Source organism: Anopheles bellator, chromosome 2, assembly GCF_943735745.2.
Source record: "Anopheles bellator chromosome 2, idAnoBellAS_SP24_06.2, whole genome shotgun sequence".
NCBI classification, from domain to species: Eukaryota; Metazoa; Arthropoda; class Insecta; order Diptera; family Culicidae; genus Anopheles; species Anopheles bellator.
Genome location: NC_071286.1, coordinates 41,876,818 through 41,899,962, shown reverse-complemented (window position 1 = coordinate 41,899,962; position 23,145 = coordinate 41,876,818). Strand labels below are relative to the sequence as shown.

Genomic DNA, 23,145 nt, shown 5'->3' with positions numbered 1-23,145 from the left:
TGGGGCAACGGAACGACGGGACCCACCGGGAAGAATAATTGTGCCCAGAGGTTTCCGCACTACTTCGAGCTCCACAATCTATTCAATTTCGCTTCGCCCTCCATTATGCTGCCATGGAGCCAGCAACTCGAAAGTTCTGCAGAATTCTATTTCCGGCGAAGGAGCACACGAATTCCTTGGAAAAAGACGCATCAAATTCCGGCACCGAGTGCATGTGTGTGTGTTGTGTTGACACGATGGGGACACGTGTGCTGACAATGTAAAACAATATTCTTGAACACTTGCGCTCTTTCTGTCGCCTTTCTGCTATTGAGACACTGGCGCTCAGGATTAACGATAATGCTCCGCGCATAGTTCGCGCGAAGGGACGAGGACATACGGAGTTGTGGTGGCTTCCTTCGGACGCCTTCGAGCGTTGCGTTTCTCAAGAATGGAATTATTATATGTCGTGGGTTGCGCTGCTGGCGCCACCGACGATGCCGAACAGGTACCACCCGAAAGGAAGCCCACCCCTCGGTGTACTTACTTTCTGCAGCTAACATTCCGAGGGTAGCACCACACAGACACCCCACCGATGTTGCATTTTTACGCAACTCGGCGCTGTCGTGGCAAAGCTTAACGGACGAGCAAGCACAGGGCACCGCGCAACTGACTGACTGGCGGGGCGTTTTGGAGGGCAATCGAAACGCGCGCACCTCCAGCGCGCAGACAATGTCGACCTTGGCCACCGCAAGGTGCCGATGTCATGATGCGCCGGTTGTTGCCTTCCGATGCTAATATGCAGACCCCCATCGGTCCGCCAGCAGTTGCTTACTCGGAACTCTCGGATGCTCGTTTTCTTAGAGGATATCATTTTTGAAGGAGCTGCTGCCAAGTTGGACCTCCGACAGCCCTACAGCAACCGGAATACAGTATGGGAATGAATCCAGCACTCCCGCTCTGCCATTCACAACGTAATTAGACACTGTCAACCCCGACCGAGAATTGTGGGACACGAAAGGCCCCACGAAATGATGATGACAACGCGCTACTCGCGTCGTAATGGAGGTCCGCCAGAGACTCCCGATCGTCGGCCGTTTTCGCAGCCATTTTAGCTAGCTCTCCTCTCCGGTGCCGTAGGAGAGGTAAAGCTTAGCTACGTTCTTCAATGGATGTAGAAAGCCCCCAGCCACCACCACCCTGTCGGTCTGTCGGTATCGTCCGTTCGATCAAATGTGGGGATTTTTCCAACGCCACCGTCGACGACGATCATCGCCCAACAGCAACGAGAATTGCTCATTTTCTTAGCCCCCGCCGTTCATTGCGCCAGCTTCACATCGGGCGCCACACAATCAACGCCCGCTGGCCGCCGTAACCCACATTCCTTTTTGTTAGAAAAAAAAAAAAAATGGAAAGATTTGAAGCCCTTTGTAGAGTGGGCTTCGTATGTGCCATGGGCGTGTGGAAGTTGTCATTTCCGGGGCCCTTCCGGACATTAGGCCCTCCTTCCTAAGCACCTACACGCTAATGATCGCTTGCGCTTGTTTTCCCGCGAGCCGCACCTTCAAGAGAGTGCATCGGACGGGGATTGCATCGATGATGCACTCTCCTCGACCGGAAGAGCGTCAATTAGGCATTAGGCAACAATTTCGGTTGCCAAGCAAGAGCAATCAGCAATTTATCATCCACCACCGTGGTCGGCGTTGTTTGCTGTCCAGTTCCTTGTAGCGATCTGATCTGATGCTTTGATTTTGATGAGGCCCGGGATCCTTAATAAAAAGGCTAGGATTTCGTGCCCGGACGCCCACCGGGCCCGACAGAATCCAAAGGTCATCCTGGAGAGCCGCACTCATCCGGATGATCATCAATATTAGGAGAGAGACACCCGAGGCGTATATCCGATTAGCGCGGTCCCGATTTTCCAATAGTCTACTTAATTTCCGTTCATCCGCGCTCAGCCCACAATTATGAGGGACTTTTCCAGCGCCGGGCTGTGATGACCCTCCAACATGTATCGAATTACACACCACGCTCAACTCAACACGCGTTCGCTTTCACTAAGATCGGACTAAAGAACGTGTAAATTACAAGAATTATTACCGATCCAGTTTGGGGTGCGATCGATTTCATGTCCCATTTTTGTGAGGCCGCCCCGTCTGCTCGGTCTATAAAAACGGAGCAGGGGCACCTGATCGTGTTTCAAGTTCCTAGCTTCGGAAGGCCCTTTGATATTCATTTTCAAATGATTCTAAATCCCCAAAATATGGCCCCCGGGGGCGCACCTTTTGCCGCGTGCGCTTTTATGCGTTCCTCAAGAAATGAAGTGTCTTTTATTGCACGAGATATGGCGGGTGTCGTACGAATGATTTACTTTATATCTTGTGTGGACATGTAGAAGAGCCACACTTGCCGTGCTCGCGATTCCAGGGATTCACTTAGCAGGTCGGTGTGGGCGGCGTGCGTTCTGTGGCCGCGCATACTTTCATCAGCATAAATTGATTGTCGCCGTGGACCGGGGGAAAGATCATATTGTTTACGAGTGGCCAGCGAAGAGTCGGGACGGGACTTTTTATGGTGGTCAACGGTACGGGTCCATACGTGTGTGTTCGAGTCCTAGCTCGTAGGGAATCGCCAAAGAACGGTATTAGTACCAGCAGAGCGCCTCACGTCCTATGATGCGTAGTTCTGGCCCCGTCCAGTTTGGCCGGTTTGTTTGTTTATGCATTTTTTCCCTCTATTTTTCTGGTCGTTGCTTCCGCTGGGCTTCTTCCGAAGCCCTCCTAGGCCAGCCGCTGGATTTGGTCGACGGTTTTCTAACGGCGCGGTTGACCAGCGGTCTAAGGGTCGATTAGAAAGCAGCGGGGCACGACCACACCCGGCCACTGCGACACATCAATTGAAAGGAATTGAATGACAATTGGAGTAAATGAAATGTTAATTTAATAATTTATGTTAATTAAGTGGACATTTTCGTTGTTTTGTCGCGCGCACCGTGTGTGGTGCGTTAAATGATGCTGCGTTCGACATGTGGGCACCGCGTCCCTTCGAGTTCCTGTTTATTGCGATTTAATCTGCCCAAACCCGGCAGTCGGCAAAAGCGCCGATATTGGTCCGATGATTCCGCCGGGGTTTTTTTTCGAGTGAAACTAAAGTGAGCTTTTTATTGGTGGGAACAGACCCATCCCAGATTCCTTCGCCCCAAGCTGACCATCTGCGCGGCCCAGCGTCCATTTAGCTAAATGCGTTCAATTCGACACACTCAATTAAACTTATGACACCCGGGGCGGGCGCGTGTGTATTAATCTGCATCCCCCGTTCAGATGCAGCTGGGCACTCTCTCTCTCTCGAGAGAGAGAGATTAATGATTTATTTACATTACCCTCAACACGTCGATCTCTGACCTGTGGTCAGACGCTTGATGCGCGATGCCATCTAAACGATGTTGGTTTAACGGCGACCCCTAATAAAGTGTACCAGCGGGTTGACCACAAATTAATAATTAGATTTAATTCTCTCACCGCTCCGCCGCCTTGACCAATTTCTCAATGCATCAAAAACCAAATCGACCGAAAAATGAAGGCGACTTTTGGATGGCCTTTTTTGTGGGTCTCCTCAGTAGTGGAGAATGTATGCTAATTTATGCTTCAGCCAATCGATCGAAGACGAGCGCAACAAGGATTCAAGAGGCTCAGACGCGCCAACAGCAAACAATCGAAACATGTACACCGGGTTAATCCGGTTATCCGGTAATCGGGTATAAGACACTCTTCTGTGGTGGTGGTTGGTGGCGTGTAGTGTGCGTGACTCAAGTGGAAAATTAATTGCGCCGATTTTTCGAAGCTTGTCGTCCTGTCCGGGCCCTCTGGCGCAGCGCATATTTTACCGATTCTCTCTCTCTCGCTCTCTCTCTCGATCTGCCTTCGCCACGTGTACACAGTGAATTCTAGGGAAGTGAAGACCAATAAGAGGTCCACACCAAATTTACCGCTTGGAGTGCCAAGTGTGGAGTGGTGGATCCTGATAATTTAAAAGTGATTTACGAGTGAGACCCGAAAGTGTTAGTGACACGCGTGTGTGCGGGAAAATTTCGGGACTCGGGTGGAGCCAAATCCGTGGGAAAAAGAATCCGAAGCGCGAGTCACAGTGGTGTGGTGTTCGAGACGACGGTGGCCCTCCTTAAATCCCATATCCTGCGGGAGTTCGCGCCGCATACGCGCGTCTCCTGAAGAGAAGCGGAGAGTAGTGTGTTTGTGTCCCGTTAACACCCGGAACAACGGTGGCGGCCAAGGTGAACATTAATGAGCTCCGGGGCTTCGAAGGATTCGATCCCCGGACCGCCAAAATGACCAACGAGTGGATCGACTGGAACGAGGGAGGCATTGGGAGGGGCAGCGGCGGTGGCGTCGCTGGTGGACCCCTCGGAAGGATTCCACTGCGCGGTGCCAACCACCACAATCTGGGTCTGTTGAGCGGCGTCGGCGGCGGTGGTGTCGGTGCCCCAGGAAGCATGGTGCCCGGCGTTGGTGGTGGTGGTGGCGGTGGCCCCATTGGCGGTGGTGGCGGTATCCACAACAACAACAACGTGAGCTTTCTGAACAACAACCAGCAGAGCTTCCTGAACAGCTACAGCCTCAACAAGCTCGCCTCGGTCGGGATGGGCCTCAAGGCCCACCCGCTCATGAAGGGCCTACAGAAGCCCGCCAGAGGTAAAGTGTCCGTCTTCTGCTTCTTCTTCTTGTAGCCCGTAGAACTGCATCAGGGACGGTTGAATGGTGGTGGGGACACGGTGCTGTGCGCTGCTGCGCAAGGATGATAAAGTAATAAAAGTATTTTACGATTGTGCAAAAAAGCGAAAGTCCGCGGCCGCGCCGCGCACGGCCACCGAAAACGCACGAGGCGCGCAGGAGAAGCGCAGCCAACAAATATTTTGCCGTGAAACAATAGTTTGGGACCCACCGAAGCGCATCGCGCGCCTGCGCAACGGTGCGGCGTCTCTTGAATGCACCTTGAACCCATTTTGGCCGTGGGCGGCGCTCGCGCACGCGCGATACTTCGCCGTCTGCGGGGCACCACCGCCCCCCAATCCTTCTTCAAGTTCCGTCGCCGAGTGGCTACCGAAACGGCGGGGTCGGAAAATCGGGGAAATAAAAGGCCATTGTGTTTTCCGTCGGCTGCAGCGCGCGCGGCGATCGCGAATTGAGTGATTTTAACGCCTTTTAAAGAGCTTCAGGCAGGAGAGAGAAGTGGACACCACACTCCCAAAGCAGCGGAAGAAAAAGGGCGCCAAGCCATCATGTCGCGCCATTGCGGTCCCGGGGAATCAGTCCTTCGAGATCGAGTAGAGCTTTTTCTGACTTCCCCAAAAAAAAAAATCTCTTGAGGCGTCGTCTGCACTTGCAACATAATACGTGGCAAGTCCGAGAGGGGGGCCGGCAAGGACAACCAACGCACCACGACCACCACATCTTGGCCATCGGACGGCGGACGCTTTTGGGCTTTCGTTCCGGTCGGCTGCGTGTGGAGTTTTCGGGAGACGGCTATCTGCTCTGGCGTCCAGCCAGTCTCCTGCCATCGCAACAACAGCACCGTGACGTGACACGCCGCGTGTATGTAGTCGTCGTCGCCACCCAGCCGATTGTTGCGATTTTCGAGCACACGGATAAATGTGTTCAATGTGTCACGCTTGTGAAACGCAGACTCCGTGCACTGTCGCCGTGCTTTTTAAGTGACGGAAAACGAGCTTCGGTTTCAATGCGAACTCACTCAAGTTTGGCTTCAGTCGTTTCTTTACATGGCTAGAAGGTAACAAGGGGTGATTGAAAAATAGTAGAATGCAAAACCGTGTTTTGATTAACAACGCACTGGGATCTTTCAGTTTCGCTCTGTTTTCTATGAAAATCAGGCACCGAATATTGGCTCCCAAATACTCCCAAGTTTGTTGTTAGAACCGACGAACTTCCATGACGAACCAAAATGATGTTTTCCACTCAAGGAGATGCACTGTCACAGGGTGGTTCGAACGTGACGTCTTTCGTTTAGAAACCGATCAGTCATTGATGAACTATGATTTCGAAACAAAGCTTTTCAAAGCTTTTTGGACTTAAAAGTAAAACCCTTACATTGCTACTACATTATTCGATGTTTATGGCTGTCGATCTTGTCTGCAAATGTTTTAAAACTTCCTCCGGATAGGCTTATTACATCGTGTGGCCACTCCCTGAACTCCGATTTCGATCCACTACTTCGAGCGATTGGATGGTGTTTTTAACTCATTAACATACATAATGTCAAATATGTTCCCATTTGAATGGTACTTAACCATATTCTTTTGGCAAATAACATGAAAATGATACTAATTTTTTAAAGGATCACGGAGAAATGTTTGACAACGATCCCCTGATATGAGCATTAAACATGATTAAACTGATCCCGTTCCCGAAACGGCATTTGAAAGAGTTTTGTTAAAAAAAAACGGTCGAAGGAATGATATTGGATTGTCGACCTTAAATCTGTCACTCAACTCAAAGTCCTAGAATTGGCAAACCGATCGATAATCGTGACTTCAAAAAAGACGACATTCCCGAAACTAAATCTCAGACGAAATGTTAACCAAAGTACCGATCGACTTTTCTTCAGTTTCTTTACTTGCTGTAAATTCTTTAAACCTAAAGTTTTTGTAAAAACAAAATAATTTCCAAATTTAAGCTCCACGCAAAACGCCGCGCACATTAGGCTGTGGCGGTGTGTACGATCCTCATCACGCACGATCGCCGTGTCTTCCCCTTTAACATGGCGCCGATGATGATGATGATGATGAAATGGAACCGACCCACCCAAAGTGATCCGAAAATTGATTACCGACAAGAACGCCGCACGCCACAGATGGGCCCCAAAATCAAGCGCGCCGCTGCTGACGATCGACGAACCGGGTGTGTTGATCATTCGCCGTAGGCCATCCCCGAAAACACATACACACACGGGGTGGGCGCGATAGGGGTGGTCTCTATTCACCATCCGGCCTATCGTCCTCTTGCTGCTGCCAAAGTAACGCAAAACGCAACTACAACATTGTTGTAGAGCAGCGTGCGCGCGCGCATGATCGGGACCCCACATGCCTTCTCTCTGGTGGTGGGTGGTTGGGTGGAACCATCCTTTCTCGGTCGGGGGGTGGCGGTGGGCGGATGAAATGAAAACGTTGAACAAATTTATTTACCACACACAACGCGACGCGGGGCCCAACATCTGGGAGATCCAATTACAGGAGTTTCTGATTGGCGGCCGCGTTTCAAACGAGAATCGATCAAAGCGAGAGAGAAGGCCTCCACCCGATCCCCGGGGGCGGTTGGTAAGGGCGGTGCTCGGACAGGAAGGAAGGAAATTGGGTGAAAGGGAAAATTTAATGAACCGCATTTTCTCCACCATCCAGCCCGAGGGCTATAGGAAGCTCCAGAAGTCCAAAGCCGGACTTGCGGCATACGCAAAATCCTCCTCCGAAACGGGGGGAAGCCCGCAATGCTGGGGGGATCACTGTGGGTGATCAATCAGGAAACCAAAAACCCGGCGCCGACCGGAACTCCCGGGTGGAACCACCTCCTCCAGGAAGACGCGAGGAGTGTGTGTCCGAGATTAAGAGCTCTTCTCGACGTCTCTCATCCATTGACACGTCGAATCCGCGTCGTCAATGATCGGATTTTATGCGCCACCACTCGAGTCTCGGACCACAGCGAATGCTGCCGCTGGAAGGCTGCCTCGGAAGTCCGGATTTCCTCGATTCCCCCAAGAAAGACCAAGAATGAAGAAATCCAATTGTCTGCCGCGACACGATCACTCGGCGCGCATTAAACTTGTTCCACTGTGTAAGCCCTTTTCTTGCTCTCCATCGAGACCGAGACCCAGACCAGACGTCACGAGTGGTGGCCACCCCCAGATGATCGGGTGTTTATCCTCTCTCTCTCCCGTCCGCCGCATCACATGGGGGCTTTTTACGGAAGTTCAAGATCAGGAGCGAAATCCCCTTACGCGGATCTCGCGTCGTCGTCGGTCCAGGTAATCCGTGAAAATTTCAATTTTCCATCCCCAATCCCTGGAGTTGGAACGTTGGTCCGTCGGTAGAGAATGTAATCTTCAGCTGAGCGTCCCGGTGCGGGTGAGGGGCCAGCGCGGATCTTTAATCGTCTTCAATCCCTCTCAATCATCCAAGACTCTGGGGGCTTGGCGCGAAGAGTGGAGAGGATAATCGGAAGGAAGGAAGGAACCCAAGAAGGCAATGATTGATCAAATTTACGGCGGCATGCCCGGGAACTGTGGAAGGTAGTTTCGAAGGGAACACAACCCGAACTGGCCAGCAGCGCAGCACTTAGCGACCGTGTGTTCCGTTGGCCCTCCAGATCTCCAGCTCCACACGATCTGTGAAATTAAATACTTCCGGTTCGGTTCGGTTCCGTTCTCTTCTCGCTCAGCCCGGCATTTTAATGGCTGGCCAAATTGTGTCACTCGAGCGCTCTGGTGGCAGTGGGACCAGAGACACTAAAATCTCGTCGTAGACGCTGACGGGGCTGCCACAACCGGATGTGGGCGCCCCTTGCTCTGGTGGAGAATTGGTGGTCGGATAATATTCGACCGCAACCAACGAGAGAGAGACTCTTCAGCGAAAGTGGGGGAAGGTGTCCAATGTCTTTGGGAAGAGGTTCTCGGCTTTCGAGATCCCCGTGGACGTGGATCGACGGATCTCGAGTGATCCCCAACTGACTGCGTGGTGACTAATTTCGCGGGTGGCCCCACCCTACCCAAACGGATGTGGATTAATGATTTGCGTTCTTTCTCTCTCTTGCGTTCCCTTACAGATGCCCCCACGCAGATGCCACCGTTGACGCCCGGCACGAACAAGAAGATGACCGAGGTGCTGTACGCGTCGTTCGCGTCCTGGGAGAAGGAAGTGCAAACATTCAAAATCACCAAAGGTAAGCAAAACAGACCCAGTTCAACTAGACACAGTCCCAGCCACACTCCCGTTCTTTATGGTGTCCCGTTTCGTTGGCAAACAGGAATCGCCCGATGTCTGAGACCATCTCATTCCAGGGCGCTACTCCTCCTCGATGCAAATTTTGATCAACTTTGCGCCATGTGTTTGGACCTCCGTTGTCCATTCCGTTCCTGGGTGATATGGGACGTTTCGTTCAGAATTCCTCGACACTTGCGTACTTGTCTGTGAATGTTTTAAAATTGCCTCTAGAAAACCTTATGGAAATCATGTGTGGTTAACTTTTTATTCGATTCACAACTTCGAGGAATCTGATGCACTGTCGTTAGCCAGTTTAAGATAGCAAAAAACTAGACCGATCGATTGCAGTCTAAAAAGAAAATTTGAAAACAAATAAAGGGCAAGCTTCAATTAGTTAACATCTGGAAAACATTTTTTTGAGATGTTTTCTTAAACACATTCACAAACAATGATGGCAAATGCGTTGGTACATACTTCAATAATCATGTTTTTTATGAAAAAATATTTAAAAATAATCATAATTTTTGAGAGAGTGACGGAGAAGCGATTGCCAATGAATCATTTTGTTTATATCAGCATTAAACATGATTTTAAACCCGTTCTCCGAAACGGGATTTGAGAAAAACTGAATTTTTTTCAACCAAAAATGATGATTGTCGAAGGAAAGATATTGATTTGTCGACCTTTAATCTTTCACTTAATAGAAAATCTTGGAACAATAGGAAAAATGTTACGATAATCCTTTCCTTTAATATGGCGCTGATGTTGATGCCGATGCCGACCCACCCATTGGCTGAGAGATCCCCTCATTTTCGATGCGCAAATTTCTGACATGGACCTTTCTGTGTCTGGACCTCCGTTACCCACACAGAGGACGTAATCCTGGGGGCGCGCGCGATATGGGCCGTTGCGTTTCCGCTGCTCATCATTGTTAGGCGCGATTCTGTAGGCCATTTTTTATTGTCGGAAGAATAACGTGGCCCTGGCAAATGGCCACGTCAGAGACCGGGTCGAGATATTCAATCTTTGATTCCCAGACACATCGCCACACGTTGGCCTTGGCCTTTGAGAAAACCTCCACCACCCATCCGATCCGATGTGGCTGTGACTGCTGTGGGTGCTATTGCGTATTGATACCGATCATGTGCGAACGGTGCTGCGCCATGGCCGTCTGAATCCTATCTGGACGTGAACATCATCAGGTGCTGCCTTCAACTACGCACCTAATCTGCCTAATCGGAAGGAAACAGTGTAGCGCCCAGGGAAACGCATTCAATGTGTCTCAAGTGCGACGAAGGTCTTTCAAGAGCGCAGCACCCCGTTCCACAAGTCCCCCGGGTACCTCCCGAGCGTTCCCATAAAACAAACCACCCAGCGATGCGCCATTTTTCTTCTCGACATACTCTCGCGGCGGCGGCGGCAGATGACCTTCAGTGTCGTGCGAGGCCATCGAGAGTAACAGTGCGGTGGACTCTCTGGTGTGTCTTCGTGGGTTCGTTTGGGGGCCAAAAATGCAAAGGCCTCTCGGAGCGGAGCTTTGGGAGGTTTCCGACCGACGGACAAAAAGATCAGTTAACAATTAATATTTTATGAGCCTTTGTTGTGTTGTGTTTTTGAAGGGTGAGAACGAACGACCTCTCGGCCGCGGACTTTGCCATTGTGTTTTCGGCCGGTTGCTGGTCAGCAGAGGTCTCCATCATTCCTCCGAAAGGAAAACTCCGGAGCGAGCATTGTTCTGTGCACTATTTCACTTACACTAACGCGCGCCCTGTCATTCTCCGTCTCCTTCTTCGCGGCGTGTGTTGTAGATCCTCGGCAATGGACGGCGGAGCACGTGCTGATCTGGTTGAACTGGTCGATCAAGGAGTTCTCGCTGGAGGGCGTCAACAAGGAACCGTTCCAGAAGATGGGCGGCCGCGAAATCGTCGGCCTCGGCCGGGAAGGCTTCCTGGCGATCGCGCCCCCCTTCACCGGCGACATCCTGTGGGAGCACCTGGAGATACTGCAGAAAGGTAAGTCAGAGCCGTCGGTCCCTGATGTGTCATCGGTTGACCAAATTCAATCTTGGCAGTCGTCCCCTGAATCAGTGCATCAGAGTCCGTGCGTAGAATGCGGGCTTCGAGAGCCCACAGCGCTTAACGAGCTATGTCTGACGCTTCGGAACGTATATGAGGGTACATCTCTCATGCCCATTCCCGACCGACGTGAAGTGACCAGACTCGCCCATAAATTGGTGGTCCCGCTCGATTGCTGGGTGACCCACAATTGGCAATAATTGTCCTTTTAACCATCAACAAACTTCCATTATTTGGACAATTTGGGAGGTTCGGCTCTTTCCAGGACGATGCATAGCGGCACTTGACCGCGCCGGGCCTCAGCATGATGTGTGTTGCTACTTCGACATCGAATTGACATACAAATGAGGGTTGGGCTGCGCTAGCTGCTGATTTTAGCTCCGGTCTGGTGGTGGTCACAGGGATTGGGACACCGCCATCAACGAGTGTGTGCGGGGCTTGCGCAGTACTGTGTGGGGGGTGTGTAAAGGAAAAATTTAAATCTCATGGATCGTGATCGCGGCCCGCGGAAAACTCAGGCCCGCCGCGCTGGGTAATGCGATTTTAATCAATGCGCCCACCGTCGCCGCCGCCACCGCCACCGCCGCCGAGCGCGCAATGCAACGGTAGTGCAATGATGCAATTGAATGCAACAACCCCACCCCCACCACCCACGATGACCAACCGGTGCACGCCCGCTGCTGCTGACCGGCGGCAAGTCCGAGAGAAGGGCGCCATATTGTGTGTTGGGGTGATCATCAAAGTTGATCATCTTTCATCATCATCAACATCATCGCCGTCGTCATCATGAGGGAGGGTCGGCGGTTGTGGTCCGCGGTCCGCGGTGGCACGGAAGAAGACACACACGCACGCACATTGCGCCACACAACGACCATCACCAACTACCAATAAAAGGACCGCGGGTTGTGTGCAACGCACGACGAACGACCCCCAGAAGGGTCGCACATCAGACCCTCAGCCAACAACGTGCTGGGGTCGTATAAAGTGCGGTAAAATAACGCACATGGGTTAAAAAGTCTCGGGCCTAGGAAAGAAAACACAATCTTTTCAGCAGCCACTCCAGCATTTCAATACAACTTTTGCAGAACGATTTATCTTTTGCCTCAAAACATGCCTCAGTTTTAACCATAAGCTCTTCATCCTTTCTTTTTTCTTACTGATGAGCATATTTTTGAGTCCTGCAAATAGCCTGGTAGTCGCTGGGAGCCAAGTCGGGCGAATACGGTGAATGTGGGAGCTATTCGAAACTCAATTCATGATCGCTCGTTCGTTTCTTTGCAATTTAAGTCTTCAAACGCGCTCCAATAACTCGATATAATATCCACTACTGATGGTAGTTCCCTTCTTGTGATGGTCGATTACACCACGCACATCCCGAAATTCCAAGTTTTTCGGATGCTTTGGACAAGGTTCACCAGTCCGCTTTCCAATTCTGAGCGACGATGGCGATTGTTTTGACTCCAGAGTGAAGTGATGGATCCATGTAGCATCCATCGTCACATATAGATGCAAAAATCGGTTTATTACATTTATAAATGACAAAACACTGATCAGAATTATCAACACTTTCTTGGTTTTGGTCAACACTGAGCAAACGCGGCCGCCACTTCGAACAGAGCTTTCTCGTAGTCAAATGCCCATGCAATATTGATTTTTTTTATTTATTACAAAAACATCAACGGACAAAATGGAAATTGATATCCCAACATAACTTAGAACTAGAACTAACACTAATAAACACAACTGGGGCGAAACGAACGCAGAAGCTGGTAACCGATGTTTAAAACGTAACATACACGAATATAAGAATTAAACAGTAACATAGATGAACTGATCAAGGGACATATTAAAGTCAATGAATGACGAGAAAAAGTTTGATAGAGCGCTTGTAACGGGTATGTCCGGTGAATGTAAAGCCAACACCTTATTATGTCAGCTAACTGATGCAATTTCACTTTTCGATCATTCAAAACGATTTTGGGGATTTTGTCTATGTTTTCTAGTGTGTTACAACCACGAGCACGTTTGAAGTCAGTAAACCAATGGTTTATTGTTGTTTTTGATGAAGCGAAGTCCTTGTAATACTTTTCAAGTCATTGCTTCGTTTGAACGGCATTTCTTCCCATCAGGAAGCAGCGTAAAATTAAATCACAACTTTTGTTTTTTTTTATCCATTGTTTTGAGAATAACAAAATTAGTGTCACTCTTAACTCCCAAGCTTATGGTGCAGAATATCATGAAATTTTGACGGTGTTGACATTTTTAAATGATTGCGATAAGACTAGCTCGATTTATTTGTGCAACTCATGTGTTTCCTTTTCAACCCATGTGTTACACTAATGATCATCGTGAAATCGCGGCGGTCTCTGTCCGTTGCGTGCCCGTGCGTGTCACCACCAAGCCAGTAGAGTAGAGTGACAATAAATCATCCACGCAGTTACACACCGAATGGAGTGCGCCTCGGTAGTAGGGCTCAGCAGCAGCAGTAGAGAGACAGCACCAGCACCGCACTTGGAATGGGGTCAACCGAAACAAGGTCCAACAGCGGGCGTGCGCATCCCTAGCAAGACAATCTACTCAATCGCCGTGGATCACCCGTGGATCTTTTCGTGGACACCCTAGGACGATCGCGCCGTGATTGAGATTGGATAATTGGCTCGATTGCCATAAATCGGTTAACTTTGTGTGTTGGTTGGTTGTGGGGGGTTAATTGAGTTAGGGGCATCCTCGCGCGAGACAGACTCTCTCCCTTCGGAGAGAGTCTGTCCAGCAAGGCAGCAGCCCTGCGGGCATTGCTTTAATTAGCATCAGTTAACGAAGGGGCGCGCGCATCATACACCCGCGATCAATTGGTTTGACCTGACCCTCGGGGGCAGGGCTCGGGCCAGATTTTTCAATTACCGAGCCCCGAGTTTGGGCATTGGGCTTTTCACATCTCCATTCCGCCGATCGATTGATGCTCAGGCGGAGAAGAAGATGCTCACTTTCGCTGACCACTGATTGAGCAGTGCAGGCGGCGATGTCAATCGGGGTTCCCCATCCGGTTCCGCCGGAAATGGAACCACGCAGCAGTCCCAGCTTCCCAGGAGTCCGGTTTTCACAAATCGAATCGGTCCAAAACCGAGTTTTCCCAAATTTCCTGCCGGGCGAGAGAGAACAGCTGTGCGTGGACCTCGTCAATAATCTAACTTCTGGTGGTTGCTCCCGGTTAAAAAGGAACCTGTGGACCCCGTAGGTCGGTAGCGTAACGCAAATGGTTGTTGTTGTTAAACCTCCAGGATAACTTCATAAAGAAGCAGCAACAGGCGGGCGGGGGCCGTACTCGCAAATTGAATTTAAAAGTCACCGAAAATCGCGCGCGACACGGTCCCTTCATGGTCTTCACAGTGGTTGGCCTGTGAACCGTTGAACCATTTACCCTTCGCGCTCCGAAGTAAATGGCGGTCCGCTTTTGCAAAGGGTTTGTCGAATCTGTCTGTTTTGTTTATTTATAGAAGGAAATCAAATCAAATCCGTCGTCCGGGGCCCTTAATAAATGGGGTTCACGTCGTTCGCCTGTTGATTGATTGATTGATAAAACTCTTGCTGGGGGACCGACCAATATCCAGCAGCTTCGCTCGCTCTCTTGTGTTGCGGCAATTGATTTATCAAAGGCCCGGCGTTATTAAGAAAAAAATGAGGGAAAATAGCCAGAAAGGGGCCAGAAATGGGCAGCATCTTCTTGAGTGTCAGCAGGACACCACCACCCTTCCTACGCTCTCTAACGTTCTCCTTTCCTGCCCGTTGCGTAGATTGCGAAAAGGCCCTCCTGGAGCACGGCCCGCCGGGAAGCGGCGGCCCGTACGATGGCGGCTGCGGCACTGGAGGACCTGCCGGACCCGGAACCGGAGTTGGAGTTGGCGTTAACGAACTCAACGAGTACAACAGTGCCCTTCAGCGGTTAAGTGGCCAGCAGCAGCAGCAGCAGCAACAGGAATTTGGCAGAGGCAATAGCTCGAGCAATAGCAACAGCAACAGCAACCAGAACACCCCTGCGTCCACCTCCAGCAGCACGACCGGGACCACCGGCGGCACGACGACACCCAACAGTGGCAGCACGACCACCACCAACACCAGCAACAACAACAACGGAGGTACGTGACGCCACTAGACGCTCTCTCTAGAACTTTGACGGAATTATTGAATCACTTCGCTCGCAACCAAAGATCACCCCAACGGCCAACGGTGTGCTCTCTTTGGTGGGCATTAGAGCCGAAGAACGGTACCATATAATTAGTTACATCAAAAAGCAGCCCCTCGGAAAGGGTCACATCACAGCGCGCAGCGCAAGGAAGAAGGATCCGTGAGCGGAGCCGCACCGTAATGAGTAATCAGCCGAGGCGGCCCCTTTCTGTTCTATCGAGAGGAGGGGAGCTTGGAAGTGTGTGTTGGGAGTTAAAATAGGGAACACACCGAGAAAAAAAGATTTTGTTTCATCCACGCGGCGTGATTTGGTGGTGATTTTGTAGACCAACAACACACCGCCAGCCCGTAGCTGTATAATTTGGATTTCGGTCCGCCACTTCTCGGACACTTCGGCTTCGATTGGTGACTGGTCATTGCTGTGTGTGAAGCCCAACAAAAACCACTTGGGCCCGGTGCCAAAAGGAACAAGAAACTCTATAAGCGAGCGACACACAGAGCTGAGCCGCTGAGCCGCGGCTCCTTGAGGAGTGTTTTCCATTTCGTTTGATTACTGGCCACGGGAAGGAAATATCCATGACGGCGACGACTATATGCTCCTTTTCGGGCCCGCACCCGAGCCAAGCATATTATGCCGGCCGTCATGCCCTCTAATAACCGATATCACCCGCGCCGAACGGGTGGGCAATCCGAGCGATCGATGGGCGATCGATGGATCACGTGCAGTGCGCGTTTCGGGTTTTCGGAAGGAAGCGAGTATCTCCTTTAAGCTTTAATTGCATATTGGAACCTCGATTAGGTTTAGACGGAATGTGAGGACTGAGGGCTCAGTTCCGTCTCATAGGGGAGGGTAGAGCACTTTTTCACAACACAGAGTGTGGCAATCAAATCCCCGACATTGGGAGCATTTTTAACTGCTTTTAGGTAAGATACGTGATAGTCGCTTGAAATTCTAGTCATTGGAAGGCTGAAGTTTTCTGGACATAACTATGCAAATTCTTCGAGCGGTCAAATCCAACGAAGAAGGCGAATGATTCAACATGTCCCGAAATGGTCCAAATACTGTCAAAAATTTCAAACTTTTCCATGTACGAACAGCGAGAAAGAAGATACCTCGAGTAACGGAATCATCAGCTGGTAAATTTTCTGACACATTCGCACGCTGTTCAAGTTGCCGATCGATCCTCGCACTCGAACGTTATCCTATTTCGTTTCCGTAACCTTCATGTGTTCGATAACCAAAAAACTCAACAATCGTCTGTTGACTAACTAGCATAATTTTGCATTTGTAGCTGGTTGTATTCCTAATTTTGTAATTAATATTTCTACTGATATCAGTTCAAAATGACAATCGATCTCAAAAACCCCTGGGTTCCTGGGTTAGGATCACCAGAACTTAAGCTTTAGAAAAGATATACGAATTGTGCAAACTGTTACGGAGTCTAATCTCAAAACTTTCTTGTCGCACTGTGTACGTGTTACGCTCACGTCTTTCGCAGTGATCGCCAACACACGAGGCCACACCAATAGGAGATCGCACAATTATCATTTGGCAGCGGCGCTTTTTCGGTTCCCGAAAATGACTGTAATTTTCGGCTGATAACTCCTCAAAAAAAAAAAAACCGGCCATTTGCAATCCGCGCCGCGAGAATTACGTCCATCGGTCCGGTTGTTGTTGTTGCGCCCGCCACGAAGGGATTTTGTATTATATTTATTAGCCTGCCCCTAGTCAGTGTTCTCTTTCGCGTTCTCTCTCACGGAGGTCTCTCGAGAGTCACGGTGGTGGTGGAGTGGTGTGTCACGGTCGAGTTGGTGGCAAAACAAAGCTCTCTCCCTCACATGCGTGCGTCGCTGGGTGGTGGTGTGTGTTTCGATTCGATCGTCGCCGTCGCTGTTCGGGGTGGCCGGTGTCACGCGAGGGGGGCGGACCGTGTGGGGAACCCGGGCCCGAAAGGGGTTGAAACTGCTGTTTCGTTGGTCATCGTTGACCACCGCCACCCGTGGCCCCCCCACCCGATGGAACCGCGATCGTCATCGTTGAGTTGATCCATTCATGGAAATCTGTCCCTCGGACTCAGCGTGTTCCCAACGACCATTCGTGTCACTCACGCTTGGCAACCCCCCCCTCCCCCACCCAGCCTTTGATTGTTGACACACACAGACACGCACAAACACAGACGCTGGTTGATAGTGCGCCCTCTTGTGATCGATCGTTTAGTCCACGCGACAGAGAGAGAGAGAGAAACCCGAAAGAGTCTCTCGATGTTGGGGGATGTTGTTGGCCATTTTTCTTCTTCTTCTTCTCGCGGCCAATAGGTCGAACCCGGAGTGTTGTGTGCATTGTTGTCGTCCAGCCTGGCGACCTCTGCTGCTGGCAACCGAAATGTTGTCCCGTGAATAGGGGGGAGACCCACCGAAATTATGCTCTCCGCGTTGTTAAATGTCAAGTGACGGGCGGCCATTGGGGTGGGGGTCCCCTGGGTGGTGGGTCACCACCACCCACCGACCGGGCGTGCGGACTGCGAGAAGCTGATCGCTGTTGATTACGCAGAGCGCGACTGGCACTTTGCGCGCTGAGCATAAAACGTTGCGCTGGCCGGCCGTTCCAACAAATGCGCGTGTAGGTGGTGGGTGGGTCGGTGGGAGGGGGGGCTGGCGAGCGAGCAAGTGAATGAATGGGTGGTGGGACGACGCCTGTTTCGCGCGCCATTTGTGTCCGCCTGGGTTTGGTCTGGCCCACGGGACTCGAGCGCATGAATGGGGCAAAGGAACCCGAGACTCATTCAGTGGCACCACCAAACACACACCGTGACATTGTGTTTGTGGGAGCAGTTGTCGATAAGAGAGAAGAACGTGGGCATTTGGAGTTGCCGCTGGAGTGTGATAAGTTATGCGATGCAAAGTGCGCAAACTCCCTCGGCTTAGACGCCGATAAGACGCGGGTTGTTCCCACATATGGCTGTAGTGGCCCCCGAGGGAACCACAGCCCTGTTGTCAACACAGTTCCGAAATCCTCCACCTCTGAGCGACTTGGGAACTTCTACTCAAAAGATTACCTTATGGACCCTAGCTCCGAAGATAACGTCGCCATTTTGTTAAAGGAACCAGTCTTTCGCGATCACACAAATCTCGTCCTTATTGGGCCGAAACACCCCTGAAAGACGAGACATAGAGAGCCCGCCCCAGGGACACACCTCTTGCACGAGAGAGATCTCCCTTCAGATTTTCAGGAGTTCACGGCGTGTGAGGAGAATTTCGCAATCCTCGCTACCCTAAGCATAATAGCGCACCCATTACGTGAAGAAAAAAGGGTGCGAAGGGTCCGAACGCCAGGAGAGGGACTATCTCCGCTCCGATATTCCGCCCTTCTATACTCCGGAAACCGGAATCCCCAGAAAAGGAAGGGTTCCAGATCTTCGCCCAGTCGTCATCATCCGCGCGGGGCGAAGGACGTGTCGCCGCGCACCGCATGGCAAACGGTTTTCGGTTGGAACTACTTGTTGAGCGTCCCTCGGCGGACTTGTTGAGCGCGTCGGCACCACTATCCCTTTTCCGGAAAAACCGTTGCGCGTTCCGGTACATGAGAACCCGGTACGGGTCCCGCGGGTAAAAGGGTTCCCACTCGATGAACCCCAATACGCGGGCGCGCGCACACACCCTGTCTGTAGGCCAACGGTCAGAATATGTTGCAAACCCCCCACACACACTGATACGTGAAGGAGGAGGACGGTGGACAGCAGCACACCCCGCCCCGAGTACTACTACTACGTTTGGCGCGTTGGTGTGTCTGTCTGTCGCCGTCATTGTCGTTGGCGCGTTACCCTTCAGTGCATTTTGACTCACCTCAGAGTGGTGCTTGCGCTGTCGGGGGCCCTTAGGTCGTCACCCCAGCACACGGTCCATTGTTGGTCCGTCCCCTCACCTGTGTGTTTGCGTCGTTATCTCTCTTCATTAGAAACGGTGTAACAACAACAGCGAAAAAAAAACAAGCAGAAAAAGTCACAGGCGAGAGACCACTTCAGACCACCAGGCAGTGGTCAAAGGTGGAGCTCCTTAAACGATTCTCGATGGTTTTTGGTCTTGTGTCTTGTTGAAAAAAAGGATGGCAGAGTTTCTAACTCCATTTGTCAAATCTGGCGTCCGAGTGACAACTGTACGTCAAATCGTTTATCGATCTAATCGCGTATACATTGAATAGTTCACCAAACGAAGTGGAAATAATTTCCTGAATGCATTTTCAATTCGTGTACATCGAATACACTGTGGCCGAATGTATTACGAACAGTCGCGAAGTTGAATAATTCCTCGACAGATGGCGCTTCAGATGGTCGACTGAATGAAACTTGGGCTAAATTTGGCCCTCAACTGAGATGAAAAATATGACCCATGCATCATGAATTCCAAGAACATAAGAAATACTTTACGGATTATCGAAATATTCGATTCTTGTTGATTCTGATGACGTTGATGGTAAGCGCACGGTGTCCTTAATTGGAGTGGACACTAGCACACGTTTTGAAATATTTGCTATGAAGTATTTGGTCCTTTTTGATTCGTAAATTTATAAAAAAAGGATTTTGGGTTAGCGTCCAAAAGACCTATATCCGCACTCTACCGCACTCTACCGCACTCTACGCAAAAACATCAGACTTCTTGTGCTTAGCAAAATATCATGTATGTACCATTAGTCATTAAAAGTTCCAACGACAAAGATTTGAATTAGAATTAGAGGTCTGTGCACATATAGCCCCATCCCGCGTTGTCGTAAGTGACATTGACATCATAAAGGTGTTCCACCTTACGCACAACAAAACCTCTTCGCACACTCTCCGCGTTTGCCGGTCCGTGGCACAAGTAGGCTAATGCAGTGCCAAACTGAACGCAACAAAAAAACACTAGCAACGGCCCAACACACTCCACCCAATCACAAACACTGCTATTGCGACGGCGGAATTCGTTGTTCGCGAAACAAAACAAAAACAAAAGACGACTCCTCTACTCTGTGGTGGTGGTGTTGGTGCGCGAGGTGCAACAGTGTCGAAATCGAAAGAGGAGTCACTCGACCCCACCACGCACTGTAGTGTCCGGCCCAGACTGGCCACTGGCACACGCACACACACGTGCACTTGGCGCACACGTGCGAAGAGGAAACAAAGTCCGCGCCGGACGTCGTTCTTCGCCAAGTCCGCGAATGATTCCGAATAACGACGGCTCCCCATTATAATGTGGTGGCCGCGCGTTCTGTGCCTCTGTCCCGTCCGCAGAATATGGGGGGTGTGTAGCGCGTGGCATGAAAATTGTATTTTCCGTTCGAAAATGACGAGATGACGCATTGTTTCTGAGCCGGCGACTAATGTTCTCGAAGCCATCTTCGATGGAAACATGATCCGTTGGGGTGGACTCTGTCACGTTGACAACTGTCATTGAGGACGAGCCGCTTAGCTCGATCTTCAATGTGTCCAGCTTCAATCTCTCTTTCTTAAGTATACTGTAAAGCGAGGACTAATGGAGAGAATGGACAACGAAGGAGGACCCGTGCATTGCATTTGATTCTTGCCATTTCGATTCTTTGATTGTGTGTTTATGGCCACGAGTTGATCACGAATCGAGAACACTTAACTTTTTACTTTAGAATCTAACGAATAAGGGTCATAGTTTTGAGATCTCTCCAAGATCGAAACAAATGCTTCCCTTAATGTTTTGCCCGTTTCAAATGCTAATTTGAATATTAATTTTTTTTAATTGAATGAGGTGCCTGAGGTCCTGATGATCATCCATCTGATGCCGAGAAAACGAGAATGGTCGATCCAAACACGTTTCCGTGGCTACCATAGATTGCAAAAGAACTGGGTTTACTCACTATACAAATTTGAATGAAACGCTTTTCTTGGGGTCCGATCGATTGGGCAAAGTAAGGGAAAAATGTCAACCGTTAGGATCCATCTTCGGCCACTTTAAAAAAGGATGCGAAGCTGTAGAATAGGATGCCTGCGTTATCCTTGAGCTCCACACTCTACGTACACTCTGCTTACACCGGACAGGGAAGTGAAATTTCGCGATCACCTGGATTTCAGACGATTTTACTGCCTATCGGAAAACAAAAAATGGAGTAATTAAGGTGTGACGTTATGTAGGACTTTGGATGGACTCTGGGAACGAATCGGCTACATACTAAGACTTTTCCTTCAGATCTATGTATTCAGATTGAATTGATAGTTCATCTCTCGTCCAGACAACGTCTTCGCTAACTAGATCTTGTCTAAAATTTGCCTGAAAATACCTGATCGATTGGATTCGATTGATCGCCCAGCCAATTCTCTGCTCATCGACAATAATGTCTAAATCCAATATTGGTTTAAACTACGCTACCATCAACACACCCCCCATTATCATTCTCAGTTCGGCGACGGTGTGTGGAGCGTTACGTTGCTGATTTGACCTCGAAGAGTTAACAGTAACGATCACTATCTCTTTCGCTACCTTTTACCACTTTTCATCACCAAGACCCTAGGGCCGCTCTCTCTCTTCAGGTTCTTCGCCCCGGTGCTCGTCTGCCGCCATAATTTATGATAATTCATTTCGTAGACACTACTACGTATTGCGGCCACCATTTTCCACCCAACCGGCGACCCGCTTCTTTTTCGGGGCGGCCTTTTCCCCTTAATCTTTATGTTTTCCAAAAGGACGGCGGGGACTTTTGCTTTCGCGCGCACCCAGCACGAAAAAAGATGGTCAATTTTCTCTCTCGGGCGCCTTCTAGCGTGGCTCGTGCGCCTTCCAGTAAGACGCGCGCGCCCAGCGATCACGCGCACCGTTAAGAAAGCAAAACGCGGGCGCCGCCGTGGCCACTGAAACTGAAAAGAAAAGATGTAGTTCAAACGCTGTGACGCGTGGAATGCGGGTTAAGGTTATGGCTGGCTGGTGGTGGGCTGTGGGACTATAAATTTCGCGCTGGAAAAGCCGAGACACGACCCCTGACATAATGCGACCGGCCGGGCCGTGGATCGAACGAGAAACGCGCGGGGGTATTAAGCTTAAAAATAGCGAATATTACATCATATTAAAAACGTCGTCCTCGTCTTTTTTTATATGGCTGGCTGACGCGCTCGACACCCCTTCTTGCGAAGTCGAAGTCTCCGTTTGGTTGGCGGCCATTGCGATACGAGCGCACTAAAAGATAAGTGGTGTGCCGCACGTTGCTGAGATTGGACAGTGATAAAATGGAACGCGGCTGGTAAGGAGGCCCCCGACACGCCTCTCTACGCGAGTAAACACCAAATAGATACGGACCAGGGAACTCCTCTAGATAAAACATCCAACATCGCGGCCAACGTTTAGTTTCCGAACTGTGCGGCTTGGCGTCCGAAAACCGCGCATTGATTGGCCGATTGGCCACCAGAGAGAGACTGCTCACACCCAACCGGGATTCTCTGGGAGTTCGCCAGGACGCCCTACATGGGGTCTGTCGGCCGAAACCGTTCGATGAGAACCGTATCCCGCTGTGTCCTGTGTCCGTGAGAACGCGAGCACTCTGCTTCTTCGCTGAAGGAAGAGCTCATTAGATTTGGTTCACGTTTTCTTCTGACGTCCGAACACCTTTGTTCGGGGCCATCCATTTGGGGGGGCTCATCAATATGGAAATTTGTTTCTTGCCCCAGGCCAAACCAACGGCACTATAATTCGCGATTTCAAGGTCACATCCGGCGGATGTCGGTTCAGACGGTGATAATGACCACCAGCACAAGGTGTCACGACCCCGGAGCAGATGTGTGGCAGGTTTTGCATGCTTATCGCCCGTGACTCCTAGCCTCTACATCGACGACTGCTGCCTGCCTGCCAGCCAGGCGTGTCATATCTTTTGCGACAGACGATTATTTTGTTGGCAGAAAATATCCTTTTATCGGGGGT

At 50.5% G+C, this 23,145-nt stretch overlaps 1 protein-coding gene across 1 annotated transcript in view; it reads left to right on the top strand.

The window, feature by feature from the left end:
* The window catches only part of LOC131207549 (ETS-like protein pointed), a 101,571-nt gene that overhangs the window by 54,192 nt on the left and 24,234 nt on the right, over nt 1-23,145 (top strand). The window contains exons 4-6 of the mRNA XM_058200166.1: nt 8,823-8,939; nt 10,789-10,992; nt 14,847-15,188. Coding sequence (XP_058056149.1) covers nt 8,823-8,939; nt 10,789-10,992; nt 14,847-15,188 — 663 coding nt within the window. The remainder of the gene's footprint in view (nt 1-8,822; nt 8,940-10,788; nt 10,993-14,846; nt 15,189-23,145) is intronic.